Source organism: Pipistrellus kuhlii, unplaced genomic scaffold (genome assembly GCF_014108245.1).
Source record: "Pipistrellus kuhlii isolate mPipKuh1 unplaced genomic scaffold, mPipKuh1.p scaffold_m20_p_20, whole genome shotgun sequence".
NCBI lineage: Eukaryota > Metazoa > Chordata > Mammalia > Chiroptera > Vespertilionidae > Pipistrellus > Pipistrellus kuhlii.
In genome coordinates, this window is record NW_023425516.1 from 11471589 (window position 1) to 11493976 (window position 22388).

A 22388-nucleotide genomic window follows, 5' to 3' on the forward strand; every position below is an offset into this window, starting at 1 on the left:
CTTCCAGCAGGAGTCTAGCCTCTTCCAGCCCAAATGCGAGAGCAAGAAATATCACTGGTGCTTCAGGGACCGGCAGCGCGGCAGCTAACGGATGACACCGGCCTAACAGCAAAAGGCCAGGGCGCAGTCTCCGTCCCAGGAGCCTCCTGTCACCGGGACACATTTCTGAAGCTGCTAATGCCACGGAGCAGTGGCCACGGTAAGAAGCGACACAGGACAAAGGGGGCCAGAGTCCCAACTTCCCCCCGAGAAACAAGACAGCAGGGAGCCAGCATCTGCGACAGGTTCTGAGGCCCGACCTCCGGTAGCCACGTTTCAGATGGTACCAGGCCCCGTGTCCGCTGCAGACCAGCAGGACTTGTGCCCACTCTGCCCTGAATGGTCGAGATACACAGGCTACTTTGCAGGAAGTTCATTGGCGAATTTATCTGCTTATCAGGAAGTCAGCGGTGTTTGTACGAAATTGGCTTGTGCCAGTTACACGTGCTAGTGTAACCATGTAATGTAACCACCCATTCTGCAAATCAATGAAATACGAGTGCAAAAAGGAGTTATTGTTACTAAAGAAACAACAACAACAACAACAACACACACACACACACACACACACACACACACGCACCAGAAAACCCTAAATAGAATGCTCTGGAAATACCACGCAGTATGGTGCAGTGAGGCAGATGTTAAAAAACTGGAACACACAATAAAAATCCAGGAAGATCCGGCAGCGAGACTACTTGCCAAATGTCAAAATTCTTATTCCACTTTAAACAAAGATGGAATTTATAGATGTTATAGTATAGGAGAGATTCATGCAAGTAAAATGACAAATTTGAATTAGAAAAAGATCTTGGTTCCATATAACCTATATGTATGCCTTTTTAAAATAAATAAATGTATATATTTTAAACTAAAGTAAAAATGTGCCTTTTCGGTGGTTCTTTCTTTAACCAGCGGTCTCCAGTGAACCAATCGACCTATTTGTGGTCCCGCTGCACCGGAATGAAAACATCCCTTGTGCTGACGTTCTGCCCTCTTCTCCCCTCTTTCCTAAAATGGGGCTGCACCTCCCCAGAACAAGCCTCAGGGCTGTTCTCCAAAGCAACAGATAAAACGGAGACTTAGTGATCAGATGTGTTTGGGGACAGCTCAGGACAACCCCGCCCTGCAAGCACACAGCGCCCCCTGCGCACTGAGAAGGAAGAACACGCTGACTGTGGAACCTACAGTTCCCCACGCTTCTGGAGGGGGCAGGACACGTGGGAGGAGTAACATCCACTCCCCGTTATGGAGCATTTACTGCCGAGTCAGAGACCTAAGACATGGAAGCTGACACACACACACGTCCATACAGGACAGGCAAGGAGCAGCACTGGTCCCTTTTCTTAGGATCCCCTGATGGCGAACTCAGCAGGTGTAACAGATCAGACACAGGCCAGCCACCTGACTCTAATTGATTCACAAAATACGGGGTCTTTGCCTCAAAAACCTGTTCACTGTTCCAGCCAGCTGAGAGGGAACGATCGTGTCTTAAGTGTGACTCCTCCCCTCCCTCCCAAAGGCCCAGCGGTCACTCCCTTGTCCTCTGCCGATGGCTGCCGCGGGGAAGGCATTAACGGGGGAGGACTCTGCCAGGGTTAAGTGCTTTATTAATAGCACCTGCGCTTGTGTGCTCTCTGCGCTGGAGAGGGTCCAGGGGGTGGGAAGGTTGTGGGCAGGGAAAGCTTACTCATGCTTTTCAACAAGTCCTCCCACTGTCCCAGGTCCCTGTGGGGGAGCCCCCTGGCTCCTCCTCCCTGTCCACCTTGACCTTCCTCTGCCATCCCATCTGGTGGGAGTGGAAAGAAAAGACCGTGAGCTACAGAGGAGGCTCAGCAGGGAGGGCCGAGAGGTAGGACATGGACTGAGGTCAGAGGGGAGGCCCAGCCAGGAGGGACTCAGCGGATGGCCCTCCAGTCTCATGAGCTGCACACGGGGAGTGGCAGGTGGCTGAGGAGGCGCCCACAGCGGGTGATGGGAGTCCCTGAGGGGTGCTGGCCTGGAAGTAAGGGCTCTGTGCACGGAAATCACCTTGCAGCCTCCTCTCCCTCCTGCACCTGCCTGTTCTCCCCCTCAGAAGTGAGTTTGAAGGTATGTTCACATCAGTCTTCAACATGGGAGGGAGGTGGGAGGAGAGGAAGGAGAGAAGGAAGGGGAGCTGACATCATTAAGCACCACAGTGTGCTAGGGTCTCAGCGATGCATCCACTGCTTCATCATCTCCTGCGCAGAGGTAGGCGTGGCCAGGTGGCGGTGAGGGCTGAGGCCTAGATCTGAGCTCAGGTTTGGCCCGTGAGCTTCTCCCACACCCTGGACCCTGCAGTCCTACCTCCCACAGCACAAGGCTGCAGACAGCCTCTGGCAGCGTGACATCGGGGCAGGCCGACGTAGCTCCCCGCCATCTCTGTGAACTCCAGCTCCCATCAGGGCTGCTCCCGGGTGGCCTGGGCTGGCCCTGGCTCCTGTCCTGGGAGTCGTTCCAACCTCTTCTCACCTGAATTCTCAGCTGTCCACCCCTTCTCTCCAAAGTAGGTTACCATTTGTTCCCTGGGGGTGTTTTCAGACTATATTCCCTCAGCGAACGTCTGGGGGCCCCAAGTCCCTGGGGGTGAGAGGGAAGAGGGATATGTGGGGAGATGCCAAGCCCCGGCCCCACAGTGAGCCCCCAGGGCAGTTCTCCTGGCCATGCAGTGCACAGCCCCCTCTGAGGCAGTCCTTGGGGCCCCGCATCTGAGAGCACTGCCAGGCCCAGGCTCATGGCTATGGAGGCCCTCCCACTTCAGTGAAGAACTGTGCCTTGATGGATGGACTGACTGATTCCCATAATCCATTTGATTGAGAAAGAAATTCCTGACTCGGTTCTTCCCACACTTCACAGGCCAAAATATGTCTCTAGTTCTAGTCCCAACTTTGCTGTCTGTCCTGCATCTGTGTGTCTATGTCCTGCCAGGCCACGCTTCCAGGCGGCTGAGAGCCCATCCATGTTCACAGACACCATCTCCGCATCCTGGACAGACACAGACATTCACATATGTGTGCGCACACACTCTCTCACACTCAGCCCAGACAGTCACTGGTCTTTGGCTCTGAGATGGTGCTAGGGGCTAAAGTCATCGAGGTAATTCCTGACGGTCAACCGAAGTCGCTATTTCAACGAGCCCTACAAGCACACAGCTCCATCTCAGTGCACACAGTGGGCACTTTACACACACACAGTTAAACCCAAGGCGCTGTCTCCATTTCACGAAAGTGGCCACAAGGCTTATGAAAGCCTTTGCTCTGCATCACAGAGCTGAGCCGGACATGCGAGGAAGCCAGGATCTCGGCCCGTGCCCCTCCAGAGCCTATGGGCTCAACCATGGCCCCCTGCAATGTGCTGGGGCGCCACGCAAGAGGGGGACACACACCTCAGCTTCCCCAGCAGTGGGGACTCCGGGACCCAGAAGAGCAGAGAATGAACATTTCCTCCTTAAGAGAAGGGCAGGGTGAGTGGGCTGCCTGGGAGGTGGGTTCTGGACCAGGAAGCTCAGGCCCGGCCCCACAGAATTTCACTCTGTTCACCAAACAGTTCCGAACACTCCCAGTATTTAAGTCAGAATATGTCTGTCCCACACCCTCTGGAGTCGCCCTTTTTCTAAGGCAGCAGCAGCAAGCACTAGGGACAGACTCCCAGCTTGAGTTCTCGTGGGAGCTTCCCTCTGACCTGGGTCGGGAAGATGATACCCAACCAGAGAGCCTCTCTCTGAGGCCACGCCCTCTGTGGACCTGGGGGTGCCGCTGCACCCACACACACTCACCATGAGATGCTGGAAGAGCCAAGAACGCATGATATTGGTGGCGTGCTTGGGCAAGACTCCTCGCTTGTTCTTGGACTTCTTATCCTCATTGTCCAGGAGGGAAGTGAGGTCAAGGTTAACCTTCAGGGCACGTGGAGAAAAAGTCAGCATCAGCAGCCTGGCAGACTGGCAGCTAGGGACCTGTTGCCATGGTGATGATGGCAGGCTCTTGCTGCCAGCCCCCTTCCCAGCTCACTCTAGGGCCCTGGGAGGTCACCTTTCCCTTCACCTCACAGAATGGAGAAGGAGGGAGAGGGGATGTGGAGAAGGGGTGAGAGAAGAGACAGAGGAAACCATAAACCATCCAATAGTTAAGCCTTTCTGGAAGGGTTTACAGTTTGCCAAGTGACTTCCTGTCTGTTACCATGGTGAGCCCGCACAGCAGCCTGTAGGTTGTGGAGCTGTGCGTACCTGCTGGGTGGATAAGAACTCTGAGGCTCAGAGAGGTCTCCCCAGACCCCTCTGCTCACTGAGCTCCGGATCAGAAACAGGAGCCTTGGATGTAATGGGGAGGCAGCAAAATCGCAGAAAATGATAAAACCTCTCCAGCACCCAGCTTCTTAACTGGAAAGTGGGGGTGATGTTACCTCTTAGGAGAATAATGGGGAGTAAATGAGTAACTTGTGTGAGGTGCCTACCAGGTGGTAAGTGACCTTGGTTGGTTGCCCTCCCCCACACCCATGCAAACGTGCACACGCTGGGACACACACTCACCTGTGTGTTCTGGATCTGGATGGCTCCCTGGGGGATTGCTTGGGTGACCACCTGACCCTGGGAGGTTACCATGGTAACTGGCTGGTATAAGGCTCCACCTGAGGAGACAACCAGTTTTGTGTCCCCTGTCATGGAGGCACTTTCTGCTCTGGAAGTACTCAGCCCCTGTGGGAAGGGGCAGGATGGGGGTGCGTACTGGGGAAAGGATGATCACCTTGCTTGGCCTCTGAGGGGCTCATGAGACTTTGACCCACATGTGTTCCAAACCATACAGTGAAGTCTTGATGCTAACCATCTATAAACCACAGAACTCTTTAGCTAACAAACTCAGCGGGGAGCCCCTCTCCCATTTCCAGGGGCACCTGTGCACTGCCCTGCCCCTCACCCCGCCGTAGGCCCCTTGGGGCCACCTTTCCTCTTCCCAGGAGTGTCCCCACAGACCCGTGCACCAACCTGACACCACTTGTGAGTTGACAGTTGTCATGGCGATGCTGCTCTGCTGGAGCGCTGAGGCTGGGACCACAATCCCCTGGGGGTTATTGGAGACTCCGGACATGGAATTGGGAGAATTCTGCAGGAGGTCCTGGCAGTGAGGGAGGTGTGGTTCGTTGACAATGTTGCTAAGAGCTTAGATGCCACAGCCCAATTCCTCCTCTTCCCTCCCCTTCCTGCCTCCCCTCCTCCCTCCTTCCTGTTCCCACACTCACACCCAAATTGGAAAGGTAATTCTCTGGGGCTTCTAGAAAAAGTGAATAAGAAGGCTCAAGATAAAAACCAACCAACCAACCAACCAACCGACAAGTCACCCAGTTAGCCATCCCATTCCCCTGCAAACCTGAGACATAAATGATTGTGAACTCGAGTTCCCCACTTGGCCTCACTATGGAGTCCCCACCATTGATGCCCGGGTTCCAGACCCAGGGATTCTGATCTGCTTGCTCAGGGCTGTGGCCCGGGCTTGGGCTTTAAAAGCTCCCTGGTGGCTCTCCTGTGCAGCGGGGCTGGGAAGCAGCATTGAAGCACCAGCCAGCCTTCTCACTGGGTCTGCTCCGAGTGCCTCCCCCGCCCCCCCACCTTTGGGCGCACCTACAGCCCAGCACTTTCTACTCCGAGTCCACACACAAAGCAGCCTCTGCAGTTTTATCTTTGCATCCTTAGCACCCAGTTCAGTGCCTGGCTCCTGAGAGCTACGTGTTAGAAAATAATAAAAAACATGCTCAAAGTCACTAATTATCCGAGAGATGCAAATCAAAACAACAATGCAGTACCATCTCACACCTGTCAGAATGGCCAACATCAATAAATCAACAAACGACAAGTGTTGGCGAGGTTGTGGAGAAAAAGGAACCCTCGTGCACTGCTGGTGGGAATGCAGACTGGTGCAACCACTGTGGAGAACAGTGTGGAATTTCCTCAAAAAACTGAAAATGGAACTCCCATTTGATCCAGTAATCCCACTCCTAGGAATATATCCCAAGAAACTAGAAACACCAATCAGAAAAGATATATGCACCCCTATGTTCATAGCAGCACAATCTACAATAGCCAGAATTTGGAAACAGCCTAGGTGCCTGTCAGCAGATGATTGGATCCAAAAACTATGGTACATCTACACAATGGAATACTATGCTGCCATAAAAAAGAAGAAATTCTCATCATTTGCAGCAACCTGGATGGAATTGGAGAACATCATGCTGAGTGAAATAAGCCAATCAATGAAAGAGAAACACCACATGACCTCACTCATTTGTGGATAATAAAGATCATTATAAACTGATGAACCAAAAGATAGATACAGAGACAGTAAAGCAACAAGCAGATTGTCAAATTTCAGTGGGGAGGGGAGGAGGATCTGGGGGAGATAATAGATCAACTGAAGGACTTGTATACATGCATATAAATACAACCAATGGACATAAAACTCTGGGGAGGGAGGGGATGGGTGAGAGGGAGGGAGGGGGGAAAATAAAATAAAATTAAAAAAAATAATAATAATAAAAAAAACAGCCACCCCACCCCCTTCATTACCCATCTCCTCAGGGCATCTCTTAGGAGCCTCAACTGTATGCACGTTGCATGGATTCCTTCCTCTTCCTCAGCCCCACAGACTCTCACTGTAAGCAGGGTCCCTTTCCCCCACGTCACCCTGCCAGGCCCATGTTCCCAGTGGATGATTTTCTCTGCAGTAAGCAAAGCAGCTAAAAAGAACTTTTTTTTTTTTCCTGACTCCTCATTGCCATTTACCAGCTGAGCAAGGAAGCGCTCAGACTTGTCAATGGACTGCGGCCAGAGGGGAAGGAGACTGGGCTGCAGGCTGCACAGGGGCAGCGGGCCCTCCCTGCCTGGGGGCTGGGTTCTGGGGAGTTTGTGAGGAAGGGGTTGGTGAGTGAGAGGTGGGGGAAGATGAGACAGGCAGCGGATGAAGTGTGATGGAAGGAGCCATGAAGACCTGCCTGGTCTCAGCTCCTCTGCCCACAGCTCCTCATTTGAAAACAGGGCTTGAGCTGTTAGGGGCAGAAATGTAATCGTGGGGACTAGCTATTAGTTTTAAGAAATAAAATAAGAAATGTTAATCATGCTCTGTTAACCACGATGGCTCTGTTCTGATTAGAGAAAGCACACTCTAACCTGGCTGGGAGTTATGTGCCCTGGGACATGGGCGCTAACATCGGAATGCAGTCCATCCTCCTTTCCCTGAGAACTGCCTGTCATCATGGAAAGATTTACAACCTCGTGGCTGAAACAATCTAGTCCTGGAGGCACCTGCTCTTTACAACCCCAGCCCCTTTTGCCTGTAATCTGGTCCCGGGGTGCCCGCCCTCTGAGACCCCCCCCCCCCCCAGCCTGCATGATTATCCTGTGCCTACTTCCCCATGCCTGTAATCTCTGTCCTTCTACCCAATATAAGCAGCTGGCTTATGGGGAGAGGCAGATTTTGTGGGTGACCTGCTGCTCTCCCACACTGCCGGCATTACTGGAATAAATGCTCATATAGGATTCAACCCCATCTCTGCTTCATTGGCTTAAGTAGTGACAGGCAGCCCTGACCCCCTAGTTGTCCGGTTACAGAACCAGGTGCCCACTGGCTGCCAGCAGCTGGATTCCCTGCTCACAGCTGGATTCCTAAGGCATGTGTTGAATGGACTCAAGTAAACCATCAAGAAAAAAAGAAAAGAGCCCTGACTGGTTTGGCTCAGCGGATAGAGCACTGGCCTGTGGACTGAAGGGTCCCAGGTTCGATTCCAGTCAAGGGCATGTACCTTGGTTGTGGGCACATCCCCAGTAGGGGGTGTGCAGGAGGCAGCTGATAGATGTTTCTCTTTCATCAATGTTTCTAACTCTTTATCCCTCTCCCTTCCCCTCTGTAAAAAAAAAAATAAAAATATAAAAAAAGAAAAAAGAAAAAAGAAAAAAAAAAGGAAAAAGAAAAAAAAAAGCACCAAATTGGGGAGAAAAGAAGACCCCCGCTTCCCAGCTTTTGTTTTAGGACTGACAGAAGTTTGAGCCTCCAGCCTCCAGGGACAGTCCAGACAGAGTGTGGAAGGGGAGAGACGCGTATTTGGAGGAAACCTTGGCCAATAACTGCCTGCCTGTAGCAACAGACCCAGGAGGAGCATGGGAGGCCCAGGGGTTGCTTCCCAGACCCTGGCAGCACTGATGGATGAATCTCACGAGTCAGCCCTTCAGCCCCCCGCCCCCTACTCCCGGGTATCTCCTTCAGAGCTGCGTGTCCACCCTCCGGACTGTGCCTGGCCCAGAGCAGCAGCACCTGGGGAACTGGAGTCACTCCCGCTCCCCCACCCACCAGGCTTGGCAGGGCCTTGGCTCACCTCTGCGGTGACCTTGGAAGGGGAGGGCAGCTCTTTCCCGACCTTCCCCTTTCTGGGACTGAGCACCTCCCAGCCAGAGGGGTGCACTGTTTGAGCAGAACACTTGGCCTCCCCCAGATGCAGTTCAAGTCTAACACCGAGTCTGACTTGCAAAAGCTTAGTTTCTCAAAAGGCCTTTAAAAGCCACATATTCCAACAGACAAGGAAGATGGCAGTGTCCTCGCCGCCTCCCACAGCCACATCAAAATTACAACTAAAATACAGAACCACTGGAAAGCTGCCTGAATGAAGTCCTACAACTAGAGAAGGCAAGAAGAAAGCACACAGAGATCGGTAGGAGGTGCAGAGATGCAGAATGGGCCGGGCCGGCACCCATGGGTGCTGTTTTTTTTGTTAATCAGGAGGGAGATAGTCTTTGAGGCTGGAGGAGCGAGGGGCCCCAGCCCCACACCAGCCCCCCAGCCCAGGGTCCCAGAGCTGGGAAAAGAAGTCCCTCTGGGCAGTAAGAAGTATGGGCTGTAAAAACCAGTGCGGATTGGGGTTCAGAGGCTGCTGGAGACCCAGCTGCTCCTCTTAAAAGCCGGCACCAGGGTGAGGCTGTGGGGGACACAGACACATACCAGGAGGAGCTGGACTGTCTGGCATCTGGGCAGGAACTCGGGGGCCGCTTACTCGCAGAAGGAGGTACTCACAGGGATCATAGTTCCTATGCTGGGACTTCGTGGTTGTAGGACTGGCAGCCATTTCTGTTTGCTTTGCCCTGGTAATTCCCTGAGACCCCACCCACCTCATCCAATTGAAAACCGTACCCAACCTATGAGCAGCAGCTTTTGCGTCTAACTGACCAATCCCTGCTCAGGCTAAAAAATCCCTCAAAACAAGTTGCAGCTGGGTCAGGGAGCTCCAAACGTATCAATTAAAGGCCCAAGACCCATCACCAGCACCGGCCTGCCTTGCTTCACAGCTGGGCCTCATCTGGGCATTTTGTTCATATTTTTTAAAATCTTTTTGTTCTTAAAGAATACTCTTCAACATTTCATATAATACTGGTTTGGTGGTGATGAACTTCTTTAGCTTTTTCTTGTCTGTGAACCCACACCCAGAGCACAAAGACAGCGTGGGCACCGGGGCAAAAACAATGGGTCTGGGGACTGGCAAGTCAGGGTCCTTCTGAGGGCTCAGTGCCCCCGTTTACAGAACATGTCTGCCCAGTGCTGACATCCAATAACCCTGAAAGCCTGAGTCTCACCTATGTGTCTGCATCAAGGTTAAGCTCCTCTTAACCATCCCCCCAGCCAACCATTCTCCCAGGATGGTTGCCGAATGATGAAGCTGAAGCAAACCTGGCAGGTGAGTTTAATAGGGGAGGAGGTCCGGCCATGCACTCACCCTAAACTAAGGGACTGTTTTAAAATGTCATGGGACGTGGGACAAATTGTTAAAAATCGGGACTGTCCCGCCAAAAGCGGGACGTCTGATCACCTTACCCTAAACCTCATGATGACTTTTCGATGATCTCTTGTTTGAACTCATCTGCAACACGGCGTTTCTCATTGGGTAAAAATATTGGGGGATTTCAAACATAAAAGTTGTCCCACATTCCTCCCCCACCCCCAACCATCCAACTATGTTAGAAAGACACAAAATCAGTAAAATGAATACAAGAGGTGTGCCTTGGGATTCAACCAACACACATTTTACTAGCCAAGGCAAAAGAGTGAGCCTTTCCCATCAGCAAATACTTCATCTGCTTATTCAAACTCTGGCTGTTTCTCTGCCTTTCGGCTTGGCCCACCTCCATGCCAGCTCACCCTGTCTGGGTAAAGAAGGGCAATGTATGTATTGGAGCAGACCCTTTTCTTGCCTACCCTGTCCTCCTGCCCTGGGTCTGTGCTGGGAGGTTCTGAGAGGCAGCCAAGTTCTATCAGCAAAGGAGTGGGATGGAGAACGTCAGGGAAGGAGACCTAGGGTGGGGCCAGGCTGGCCGCATCTTAACTGGGCAGAAGAAAGAAGCAAAACCTTGGCATCTTTGAGGTCCTGGAAAATAATATTCACCCCTTACATTTGTAGATATGAGCTGATTTACAAACCTGTATGAACACTAGGTTGTGTGTGTGTGTGTGTGTGTGTGTGTGTGTTTTAAAGATCTTAAAATTGATTTTTAAAGAGAGAGGAGAGGAAAGGGGAGAAGGAAAGGGAGAAAGAAACATTGATGTGAGAGCAAACCATTGATTGGCTGCCTCCTGCACAACCCAAGGGATAGAGCCCACGACCCAAGCATGTGCCCTGACTGGAAATCAAACCAGCAACCTTCCCATATATATCACCCAACCAACTGAACCACACCAAACAGGACTGGCATGTTTTTAAAGATACAGATTCTCAGGGCCATTGAATCAGAGCCTCAGCAATCTGCCTTTTACTAACCTCCCCCAGGGGATCCCAAAGATCAGATGGGTCTGGAAACTCCCCATTCACCACACACGTGAATAGTAGAAAGCATCCTCTCGCATGCTATTTCATTTCCATCTCACCACTCCCTATGTGGTCAGCCGGGGAGACATTTTTACATTTGCCCGATTAGGAGTTGAGGTCCAGAAAGTGGAAGTTATTTCCTAGTCAAGCTGCTGTGCCTCGAACCCAGGCATCCCGGCTCTGAGTGTACCCCTGAGGCTCCCACAGAGAGTGTGCTCTGTGGTCAGCCAGCCAGGCCCCGCCCACATGCGCAGTGATGGGCGCATTTAGGCACACAATAAGTCACTTCCCGCCTTTTTTGGCTGAAGTCACTCAGCTAGGGAGTGGCACGGCCATGACTGACAGCTGTCCCAGCAGTCCCAGGGCAGCTTGCAATGGAAGATTCATGTGGGGTACACACCTGCCATGGCGTCAGTCCTCGCCGCGTGCCCTCATTCCCGCCTCCCTGCTTAGGACGGTCCTGGCCATGGGTGCACCCTGAGGGTGGTGCTGTGGCCCCTGACGGGCTTTGAGACTTGACTCGGCAGCTATTTCAGGTTGAATCTGTCTCTATGGAGACGACAGGGCTCCGAGTCTCTGGGAACAGTCTATAGGTCTTTCTGAGGAGGGAGCTGCTGTGGCAGCTGTGGGAGCCCCTGGGGGAGAAACTGTTGGCTAAGCACACGGTATTATTAGCTTCCCCTCAGCCTCCTCCCGGGGATCATCAGACTCCAATCCGGGTGACGCTGCTCTCTCTAGACCCGCATGCACGGCGCGCTTTCCTCCCAGCCCCCGAGCTCCCCTAACGAGGCGAGGGGCACTTCCAGCTCGTCTCACGTCTCCGCTGGAAGTGTCCAGACCAGGGGCTGGAGCTGGTTATCCAGCCCAAGGGCTCTCTGTCTTGTCCCCCCCCAGGAACATGGCGACATGTTCCCACACGCGGGGAATCCTGGGTACTTCCCCGGCTTCTGTGGTGGGGCCACTCCATCGGACTGGGGAGTCCATGGCCTCTTGCTTCCTAGTAGCAAGGTTTATTTTCCGGAAGGAAACAGGCCAAGAAGCTGAACGCTTTCGTAGTTTTCCGGAGTGATGTCTCAGAGGCCACAGTGATGGCTCAGGAGTCGGAGGGAAGGAGCCTTCCCAGGCCTCCCCGTAAGCCTGGCCTCCTGCTCCTACTGTTCCCTGGAGACACAGAGAGGCCCAGAGCCCTCGGGAGGGGGCAGAGCAGTAGGCAGCAGCTTCAAAATGGCAGAGAGCCCAGCCAGTGTGGCTCAGTGGTTGAGCATCGACCTATGAACCAGGAGGTTAGAGTTCAGTTCTAGGTCGGGGCACATGGCCAGGTTGGGGGCTCAATCCCCAGTGGGGTGGGGGCTTGCAGGAGGCAGCTGGTGGATGATTCTATCATCGATGCTTCTATCTCTCTTGCCCTCTCCCTTCCTCTCTGTAGTCAATAAAGATATTAAAAAACAACCCCCCCAGCAGAGAGCTTGCACCCCCTGGACTTGGCCATGACCAGCTAGAGGGCCCTCGCTCCCTGGGGCCATCAGTCATTTTTGCTGGATCACAGTGGTCACCAGGTGAGCTTTACTCCAAGCCTAATTTTTGGAACAACAACAAAAAGATGACTTGTTTAAAAGAAAGACCTTACTAAGAAAGAGCGAAGGCTCTGTGATTGCCTCTGGAAGCTAAGGGGAGTAGGGGTGGGGAGTGCACAGTGGCCTGCCAGTGACCATGAACCCTGACGCTGCAGCCTGCAGTCAGCCTGCAGTCAGCCGAGGAGGAACTGAGTCCGACCCGCCGGCCGCCGATCCTCCCAGCTCATAGGGAGAGAGCTTATGCTGCCCGGGAAGACTCAACTTCCACTAAAGGAAGACACTCCCGGAATAAACCACGATGGAGGAAGAAATGAGGAGCGAAGGCAAGAACTGATAGGACAGCTTTTCTTGTGAGCTACTTTGAAAGGCTGGAATTTTTATCTTACCCGGATGCCTGTGAAAAGGGGGACAAACTGGATGACTTGTAAACGTCTCTCCCCCTGAAGACTAGAAAAACCAAGGCCATTCATTCCCTAAGGTTTCTCCTGTGGGTGGGTTGAGGGGATAGGGGCCCCAGCTGTCTGCCATCCACACCTCCGGCCACTAGGCGTCTCTGCTGATCCACCAGCTCAGAGAGGCTCCCCAAAGACTCCCAGGCCTCCAGGAGGGCGGGTGTGTCTCTGACTGGCCAGGGCTGGGGTTGGGGAGATGCTTCTGAGACCCGCGCGTCTGTGGAAAGCGCTCCCCACGGTCCAGCCTCTGACTCTGATGCTTCCTGCGGCCAGATGCACTGGACCAGCGGGCACCCATGGCCTGTGAGATCTGAAAGGTTGGCGACCGCTGCACTGGACAGATGGCACCACTCACTATATACTAAATACTACACATGTGCTTTTTTCTTACACATGTGTAGTATTTCTCTAGTTTGGTTGTAGGGTTTTCTTTTGTGAGTTTTCCTGTTATTGTTGCAGGCTTTTTGAGGGAAAGAGAGGTCTATCTTTGAATTCCCCCAAAAGACCTAGCACAGTGTTGGGCACATGGTAGATGCTCAGTTAATATGCGGCCTGCCTGGGCTTTGGCCTGAGAAAGGGTGAGCGTGTGCCTCAGCGGGCGGGAAGGTTGCCACTGTCCCCAGACACCCGCTCCTGGCAGTGCCCCTTCAAAAAGCCGGGTTCCCAAACTCAGGGAAGCCAGTCACATGTAAAGAGCCACCTAATCCTGTTCTGATTCCATTGCTGTGGGGGCTTTGGTCTCAGGGGAAAGGCACTCGGGCCGGTGGGGACATGGAACAGCTGCAGCTCTTAAGGAACATTCCTTCCCAGAAGGAGGCCTGCTCGGGTTTCACTGGGCCGGCTGCAGGGCCGCCTTCCTGGTCCCTCCTGCCCCCAGCCCTCCAGCTCAGGGAGGAACTGGCAGGAGGGGTAGCTTGAATGCCTAAGGCAGGATTTACTCAGTTTGGTTTGGGGGTGCTCCCTTTTCATCTCTGGTGATCTTGCAGGTAGGGCACCTTCTCCTACCCCCTCCCACCGGAAAGACTTGCTGGTGCTTGGCCACTGGGCAGAACTTCCGGGACCTGGTTGAGGTGACTGCCCCACCCCCCTGGCCTCCTGCTAATCTTGCAAATGCAAACTCCTTGTGTAGGTCAATAGGTAAGTCCACCTTCCCCAAGGAGGGAGGCACTGATGAGGCCCCTGTTTTCTCAGGGACGCACTCGGCTGAAGTGCATCTGGTTGACCAAGCCCAGAATCTCAGTATTCTGTTCACTTTGCACCTCTCTTCTCCCTACTCTCAATAGATTAGCAAACCCAAATGCTTGCTTCCCAAGTGGGCTCCTCCCCTCTAGTCTCTAAGTCCCTGAGCTACAGCTAAGCAGGGTGGTGCCTCCCTAGGCAGGCCCCAGGACCCTTGGTGCTCCTTCCTGTGTGCCAGAAAAAAGGCAAAAGGACTTATAAGTAGAACATCGACCTGGAGTCGATGCTTATCAGGTGTGTGACCATGAGCCAGTGTCCTAACTTCTCTGAGCTTCCCTTTCCTTGGGTGCAACATGGAGAAAATAATGTGCACTTCGTAGCCTCTGTGTGAGGAATAAATAAGATAATACATGTAGAGCATCCGGTACGCACAGTAATGGTTGAAGCTCTCGCCTTTGTCTGCCAGGTCTTCTTTGAGCAGCACAAGAGGTGGCTGGATACTCAATTAATGTGTCTCCAAACTTACCCATTGCCTTTACTCTCCTCTACCTTTAAAATCGTTGGTGATTGTGTTCGTGTGGGTAGCTAGATATTAATAAAGAAAGGGAGCACTAATTCATTTGCCTCTCAGCATAACCATTATGGCTTGTCTCAGTTTCGGTTCTTACAAGGGTATTTCTTGGATCACATGATCTCACACATCTAGAGGAAATAATGAACAACATAAACTGATGAACAAAAACAGACTCAGAGAAAGAGAAGCAGCGATCAGACTTTCAAACCTCAGAGGGAAAGTAGAGAAGGGTGGGGTTAAGGGGAAGAGATCAACCAAAGGACTTGTGTGCATGCATATGGGCCTGGCCAGTAGCCATGGACAACAGAGGGGTGGGGGTATATGTGGGGAGGGGTTTGGGATGGGAATGGGGGGATGAGGACAATTATGTGATACCATAATCAATTAAAAAAAATAATAATAAAAAGAAAGGGAGCAAAGAGAATCAGATTTTGAGCATAATAAACGAGGAAGCTGAATTAAATATTGGGCCTGCTTCATGAGAAGCAATAGCATCCACAGGCGCATTCACACTCCTCTGCCCTTGGGACTTAATATTTGGGTAATCCTGGAGCACTCCCTTAACCAGCAGAAAGAGTCTACCCCAGGGGAACTGCTAGCCAGGTACTGGATTTTGGGGGGAAGGAGGGCAAATTCCTCTCTTGGTTGCATGCCCAATAGAAGCCCAGATGGCCCAAGGGGTGGTCATTCTACCTTAAGGCATGTGCAGTAGAAGCCAAGATGAGACTATAAAGGAGAGGAGCCTAGCCTGGGAAAAGGGTCGGATTGGATAAGGGACAAAAATTCCCAGATCTAGGAAATGAATTAGTTAGTGGGGGAGGATGCATAAGAAGCCCCCCCCCACAAAAAAAAAATTGGGAAGTTGATTGGCTAGTTTGAAAGAATGCCTAGTCCTTTCCAAGCCGGAGATAATGTAATCCAAGCTTAACAACCCTCTCTCCAGCCTCACTCCCCACCCCCCTAACAGGCTCTCGCCCCATTGGTTCCTGCTTTCTCTCTCCATAGCGGCCATGCAGTCCCAGCAGCTGCCTGTGGCCACCACGCAGACTCCAAACACAGGCTCCAGGCCTGAGCCTGGGTGCAGCAATGCAGCGCCTATCTGAGCGCAGCCGGGAACAGAAACTAAGGCAGCCAGATGGGGCCAAACACTGAACTGAACTAAGCCCTGACATGGGCTGAACCGAAGGCACATAATTTTGGGCTGTGTGGCCTTTCTTCTGGGCTTGATGAAGACAAGGCTGGACTTTTTCCTCAGCGGGACAGACAGAGATGAGTCATCCAGGGCAGCTTTCCATTTCCATCCCAATAGATCTCACCACATCACCTCAACTCTCATGCCTGGGTCCCCAGAAATGCTTGTGAAAGGACCCCATTTTCACTTCCAACAGGTAGACATCATTATTAGCTTCTTGCAGCTCTTTTTCTCTCCTTGGAAGTCAGCAGGTTCAGTAGGTGTCTGAATAGATGCTCCTTCTCACCAGGGATTCTGAAAGGTTGTCTCTGTTTCTTACCTTCTCCCAGATTTCTCTCTAGCTGGGAGCACTCACCTTCAGAGATCCCCGAGACTCTACTAACACTCCTCCCCTTCAAAAAGCCTGAAATGCTTCCTCCCCCAAGAAGTCCTCCCAAGACCAGTGAATCTACAACATCTCCAATCACAGTGGGCCAACCCTTCCTGATGCTTGTCTAGCCCCCTGGCTATAAGGGTGTGCAGGTTGGGCCTGGGCTTTCCCTGCGGGAGGAAGAAGGATGCTGAGTGGTGACTGAGCAACCTCAGGCCACACACGTGGTTTGCTCAGTTCAGACCCTGTTCCGCAGCTCCTCTTCGGCAGCTCCTTCCCTGCCCTTCCCCAGTACTCCCATGACCCCCAGTCTTCCACTGCTCACACAGGTTAGCTCTTCAGATGTGACTCATAGTCCCTCTTACTGGCCTTGTTTGGTGCGTACAGTAAGTGCCCTGCAAATGCTTGGCGACTGAATGAGAACCATGGCTCAGCCGGGTTTGTCCTGGCATAGAGCTGAGATTTAAATCTCCATGGAGACAGAGGGATGGATTTCAGGTCAAATTAATACCCGAGGGAGGTGGGAGTTAGGTTCTCTCCAGTGGATGGTGTAGCTTGTGTCATCTAAGACAGAAGAACCCTGAGTCAGAGTCTAATAGAGCCTTCCTGCTGAGGATGCTGCCCCTGTAAGAAGCCTGGGCTCTGAGGAGCCTGGACACCCACTATCAGGCGCAAGGGTGCAGGATGGCTTTCCAGGGATGAGGAGAGAGTCCCTGAGACTTGTAGTTCTGTAGCTCGGTAGTAGCAGTCTCCCTCACTTCTCATGCCTGTTGCACCCCCAAAGAGAAAACTCACCAAGCAGGGAACATGCCCTGACCCCGCAGAGCTGGATGGGGGAACAGTATGATATTGAGGAGGTGGTGAGGGGGACACATTTGGATTAAAGAACGTCTACTTTGCAACACAAGGCTGAGTGATTAGCATGCGGGGAAAACCATGAGGCAGCAGTTTGCAACAAAGCTGGCAGGCTGCAGGGATGTTGATCCCCAGGATCATGTTCCAGAGGCAGACACCCCTCCCAGGCCAGGCTGGCACTCATGGCTAGTTCGAGGTTGGGGGATTAAGATCGAACCATGACGAATGTGTACACACACGCTTGCATACTCACATGCATGCACTCACACGCATGCACACATACACTCGTTTTCTCTCTCTTCTCTGTACTGGCTCCTGTGCCCGAATCTCAAGGCTGCCTCCTCCACTGGACAGTCTTTGGGAGCCTGGGTCGCTCCTTCCTTGGAAGGCCCACACTAACCGTAGCCTCCTCCGTGAGACAATGGTGGGAGCCTGACCAGGGGTGCGGTGGGGACAGCACATGGTCCCACTCTCCATACACCTCGGACTTTGCACTGACCCACGTCCTTCATCTCAGATTGCTACCGGTCCTCCTTATATCTTTTCTGCCTCTGCCTTTCATCACCTCACTTCCCTCATCAGGTCTGAATCTCTTCCCTTTTCCTCCAATCCTTCCATTCTTCCAATCCCTCCAATCCCTCCATTCCTCCAATCCCTCCATTCCTCCAGTCATTCCATTCCTCCAATCCTTCCATTCCTCCAATCCTTCCATTTCTCCAATCCCTCCATTCCTCCAATCCCTCCATTCCTCCAATTCCTCCATTCCTTCAATCCCTCCATTCCTCCAACCTTCCATTCCTCCAATCCCTCCATTCCTCTAATCCTTCCATTCCTCCAATTCCTCCAATCCTTCTATTCCTCCAATCCCTCCAATCCTTTCATTCCTCCAATCCCTCCATTCCTCCAATCCCTCCATTCCTCTAATCCTTCCATTCCTCCAATCCTTCCATTCCTCCAATTCCTCCAAGTCTTTCTCTACCTCCCTCTTGAACAAAACCCTCAACATCTGTCTTTCTTTCCCTTTCTTCTATTTCTCCTTTCTCCTCTGGCTTTCTCTCGCCATCTGTCTCATCATATTACTCCTTTTGGCCGCCTCTCCTGCACAAGGTCCCATGATAGCCGCCGCTGGACATGGGCTATAATAATATATAAAACACTGTCTCTACTCAAATCATGGTTGTGATCCAGGAGAGGAAAATGAGGTGTAGGCACGTGATTATAATATAGAGTCACATGTGCTATTTACCACACAAATGGCCCAAAGAGAAAAGTCCATTCTGGGTAGAGTGCCAGGGTGGCTCTCCCTGAGAGGGCAGCCCTGTTACTGCCCTTGGGGAAGAGCTGGATTTGGTCCTGCAGAGCTGTGGGGGTGGCACCAAACAGATGAATGTGTGTGTGTATATGTATACGCACGTATGATCGCATGCGTGAATGCATATGTGGCCATGTACACACATGTATGTGTACCATTGTGTGCATGTGTGCAAATGCATGTGTGTGAGTGTATGACTGTATTTGCATGTGTGTGAGAGTGTGTGTATGATTGTGTATGTGCATGTGTGTGTGGGGGGGGAGGCTGAGGAAGCCAGAGCAGGCTGGAGAGCAGGGTAGAAAGCCCTGGCAGCAGCCTGTGTGCAATCACCTTATTTACACTGATGCCTGGACAATGTAGGTGGTGCTGCAGAGGAAACGAAAGGCTGAGTTTGGGAAATGCCTCGCTGAGTGTCTTTTCCTCTCTTTCCTGCCGCCTTTGTTTTTGGATGGTCTGGGTTCTTTCTGAGTGGATCAGAGCCTTTTTGCCTCAGGGCCTGCTTCATGGCCAGCAGAGATCTGATTAGGGTCACGATAGGAATCAAAGTGTTTCCCTCTCTCCTTGGATCTCAAAGGCACTGAATGCAGGGACCCTAGGGGCTGGCTTTAGAGCCAGCGTCTGAGAGCTCGCTCACCCAGAGTCCTCTGCGTCTCTGCCAGCTCCACAGTGACCCTGCTGCCCAGACTTACACGTCAGCCTCAGGACCCCAACCCTGAGGGGCCCTTGTGATTGCCCAGCCCCCTGGCCTCCTTCTGTCCCCACCGTCCTGCTGCACCCCCAACACCAGAGCACGGGTAGAGTTGGGAGGGCCCAGAGGGGAAACCCAGCACCTCTCTAAGGGCCTGATTATTTCCAAAGACTGGTGCTAATTTTCTGATATGATCCTCACATCTCTGTGAGGCACTAAACCCTCATTACTTTTCCTGACCGATGCATTCTAATTAGATCAACACTTAAAAAAAATTCACAATAGCCACAGGATGGCTTTCCATCTCATTAACTCCTCACTTATTATTTTCATGAAAATTACTGATAAAAATGTGCATCTCCATTTGGTGAGGCCTCACAGCCTCCTCGGCGCCTATCTTGCATCTCTCCCGTCACCCGGGCTGCGCAGCGTCGCCATGGTAACCCACAATAATAGAAACTAATAAATTACAAACGAGATGCTCGTTGAGCAATTATTGTCCTCTTTTATGCAAGTTTCTTGCTAATTTTGATCATAAGGGAAAGTACAATAAGACTCTGAAGGAATGAGTCTATTTCAAGAGAATATTAGCAAGCCCAAGTCTGGGCGGCTGTTTTCAGATCTGTAATAAAGTGATTTGGCGATTTCAAGCAATGGGAAGGGGAAATAAACTTCTTGCCCATGTCCCACAGAGATCCCACGGGGTGGGTTGGATGTAATACTTGTTGTCAAAATGGGCAAGGCATGCTGGCCTGTCCCTTCTCCTGCCTCTACCAACCTAAGATTGTAAGTATTGGTCCTTAAAACTTAAGGATTGAAAATGACACCTTTCTTAGGCACTCTTTCCAATTCCTCTCACCAATCATTCCTCCCCTGCCCCCCCCCCCCTCAGTCATTCCTGGAAGTTTTACCTGTGTCCCCAAGCCTGATTGTCTTATGAGCAGAGGCCACTGTAAACCTCCTGGGGACCCTCCCATGGGTCTGTCCTGGACTCGGGAACTCAGGGGGAGAGGAAGAAATCAGGAAGCCTACGGCTTATGTGGGTACAAGTGAGTATGACAGAAAGGTTTCACCAGGCAGCTTTCTTAGTGTGTAGGTTCTGGGAAAATATTCTGCCCATTCTCACCCTGAACACACAGCCACCGTTTCCACACTTCCCAGTTCCTAGGATGAAGGTGGCAGGTGACCCTTGAGAAACGGTGGCTTGAGGTGACATTTACAGTGGCCCTGAACCTTAGGGGGACTGATAGGCCTGGGAAGGGTGAGCAAGTAAACAATGACCAGGAAGGAACGCCACAGGGGAAGCATCTTCCTCTCCCGGGTGGGCAGGATTCAGGACCCCTTCCCCAAGTACCCCTCCCAGGAAATCAGGAGCTCAGTGAGCCTTCTCGAGAAGTCCATGGGCTGGGCCGGACCCATGACCACCTCTATCCCTGCCTCACCCTCCAGGAAAGCGTTCCACTACTTAACTCTTGGGCTCATTTCTCAGCCAAGATGTCAGGATTCACAATCACATTGCCCCTCTCAGCTCTGGTCACCTCCTAGGCATCACTACTGCTCTGTCGTGGTAAGCACTGCTCAGAAAGGGACTGTGGTGCTTGACGAACAGGAGGAAGAGTTGGCCAGGGTAGGAGCCTCCCGGGGAAAGGATCCAATGAGTCTAATCCATTGTCCTATTGTACATCACCAGGACCTGCGGACATTTCTACATCTGGCTTTTCCTAAAGCCTAGGAGGTAGGACCCCGCCCCTCGGTTACCTGTGAGTGAAGATTTATGGAGGGCTGGTTGGGGGAATAGGGCCCCCCGAGATCATTCCTGAGCAGGTTGTCGCTGTGCATCTTAGTTTTGAGGCAGGTGATGTAACGGTTACAAAAGTCCTTGCAGAGTTCATTGACTTTCTCCAACTCCAGCAGGTGGATTCTCAGGACCTGGATTGCCTTCACCATCTGTGCAGAGGGAAGAGAGGTGAGCCCAGGTGTTTAAATCACATCCCCTTGCTGCCTTGACCCCCCAAGCCTGAGGCACACCAGGAGACAGGAGCCCAGGCCCTGCCCCCAGGTATATGCTTTCTCATCCACATGGCTTGAATTCTCATGACCTACTGCCAACTGCTTGTTGCCTGGAGCCCACTGTTGTCACAGCTGCTCTTGGGCAGGGGTGGTATTCTGAGACAGAACTGGCCTTAAAGGTAGAAGCCCAGGCCCCCAACCCCCAGGCCTGCCATCTGTGATCTGTTTGGCCTTGGGCAATTACTTAAGCAATCTGTGGCTTACGGTCTGACAAATGGGGATAAAGACATCCTCCCTGACAACTGTGCAGGTTGGTTAAGAGGGTCCTATGAGTGAATGCACAAGCCGCAAAGAATGAAGCCTGAATGAGGACGAGGAAGATGAGATTAGAGTTTGTTGCAAGTGCCTCAGGGGTCAGGGACTGTCTATTCTTAAATAAGCCTGCTGAGCGCACCACGTGACACAGGTCGCCTTGCAGATGCTCATTGATCCTCGCTGACTGAATGACTTAGCTAGGCCTTGGGAAACCTAACTGGGGTGGCCTTTTCCGTGACCTTTGGGTTGGACGTGTAGCTGTCACCTCTTCAAATGGACATTACTAACCTTTTCATGCCAAGAAGCTATTTCTCAATAGAAGTTTTTCTCTTTATCACTGTTATTATTATAAAGAGAAAGTGTATGGGATGTATAGGAAATAGAGGATGAAAAACAACAACAAAAATGGCCCTTCATCCAATCATCCTAAAACAATGACAAATGTTCTGTTTCCACATACATGTATTTTAACACAGTTTTAGTCACATGTGCTTACAAGTTTGTATCCTGTTTTGCCCTTAGCTTACCAGTTGTAGTTTTCTAAGTGGCAAAATTATTCTCTCTGTTCTCCCTTCTAGACCATGATCTTGTAGAGGCAGGAATGGTGTCTAATTTGCTCACCGTGTTATCCTCAGTGATATATTGATTAAACGTTGATTGAATGGATGGAAGTTATTGAAAAATATATTTTCTATTTTATTTTTAATTGATTTTTAGAGAGGAAGGGATAGAGAGAAACACCGATGAGAGAGAAATATTGATCCGGTGCTTCCTGCACACCCCCTCTACTAGGGTTGGAGCCCACCACCTGGGTATGTGGCCTGACCAGGAATTGAACCAGTGAGCTTTTAATTTATGGGTTGATGCTCAACCACTGAGCCATACTAGCCAGGCTGAGCAAATATATTTTTAATTGTTGCAAATTATTCAATGTGTGCCCTATTTAACCAATTCCTTAGCTGGGGGCATTTAGA

General features: G+C 51.7%; 1 protein-coding gene and 1 long non-coding RNA gene across 4 annotated transcripts in view; one reads left to right on the forward strand and one right to left on the reverse strand.

The window, feature by feature from the left end:
- The window catches only part of PKNOX2 (PBX/knotted 1 homeobox 2), a 229807-nt gene that overhangs the window by 15341 nt on the left and 192078 nt on the right, over positions 1–22388 (reverse strand). For 2 of the 3 annotated variants that reach the window (XM_036449441.2, XM_036449442.2), the window contains exons 6-9: positions 20848–21036; positions 5042–5171; positions 4589–4686; positions 3836–3955 (exon numbers count right to left, since the gene is read on the reverse strand). In XM_036449441.2, coding sequence (XP_036305334.1) covers positions 3836–3955; positions 4589–4686; positions 5042–5171; positions 20848–21036 — 537 coding nt within the window. The remainder of the gene's footprint in view (positions 1–3835; positions 3956–4588; positions 4687–5041; positions 5172–20847; positions 21037–22388) is intronic. The other variant, XM_036449445.2, reaches the window with a different exon arrangement.
- Positions 7100–12364, forward strand: LOC118725537. The gene is made up of 3 exons (XR_004990039.2): positions 7100–7398; positions 9015–9017; positions 12352–12364. It is a non-coding gene; the product is annotated as an uncharacterized LOC118725537 (long non-coding RNA).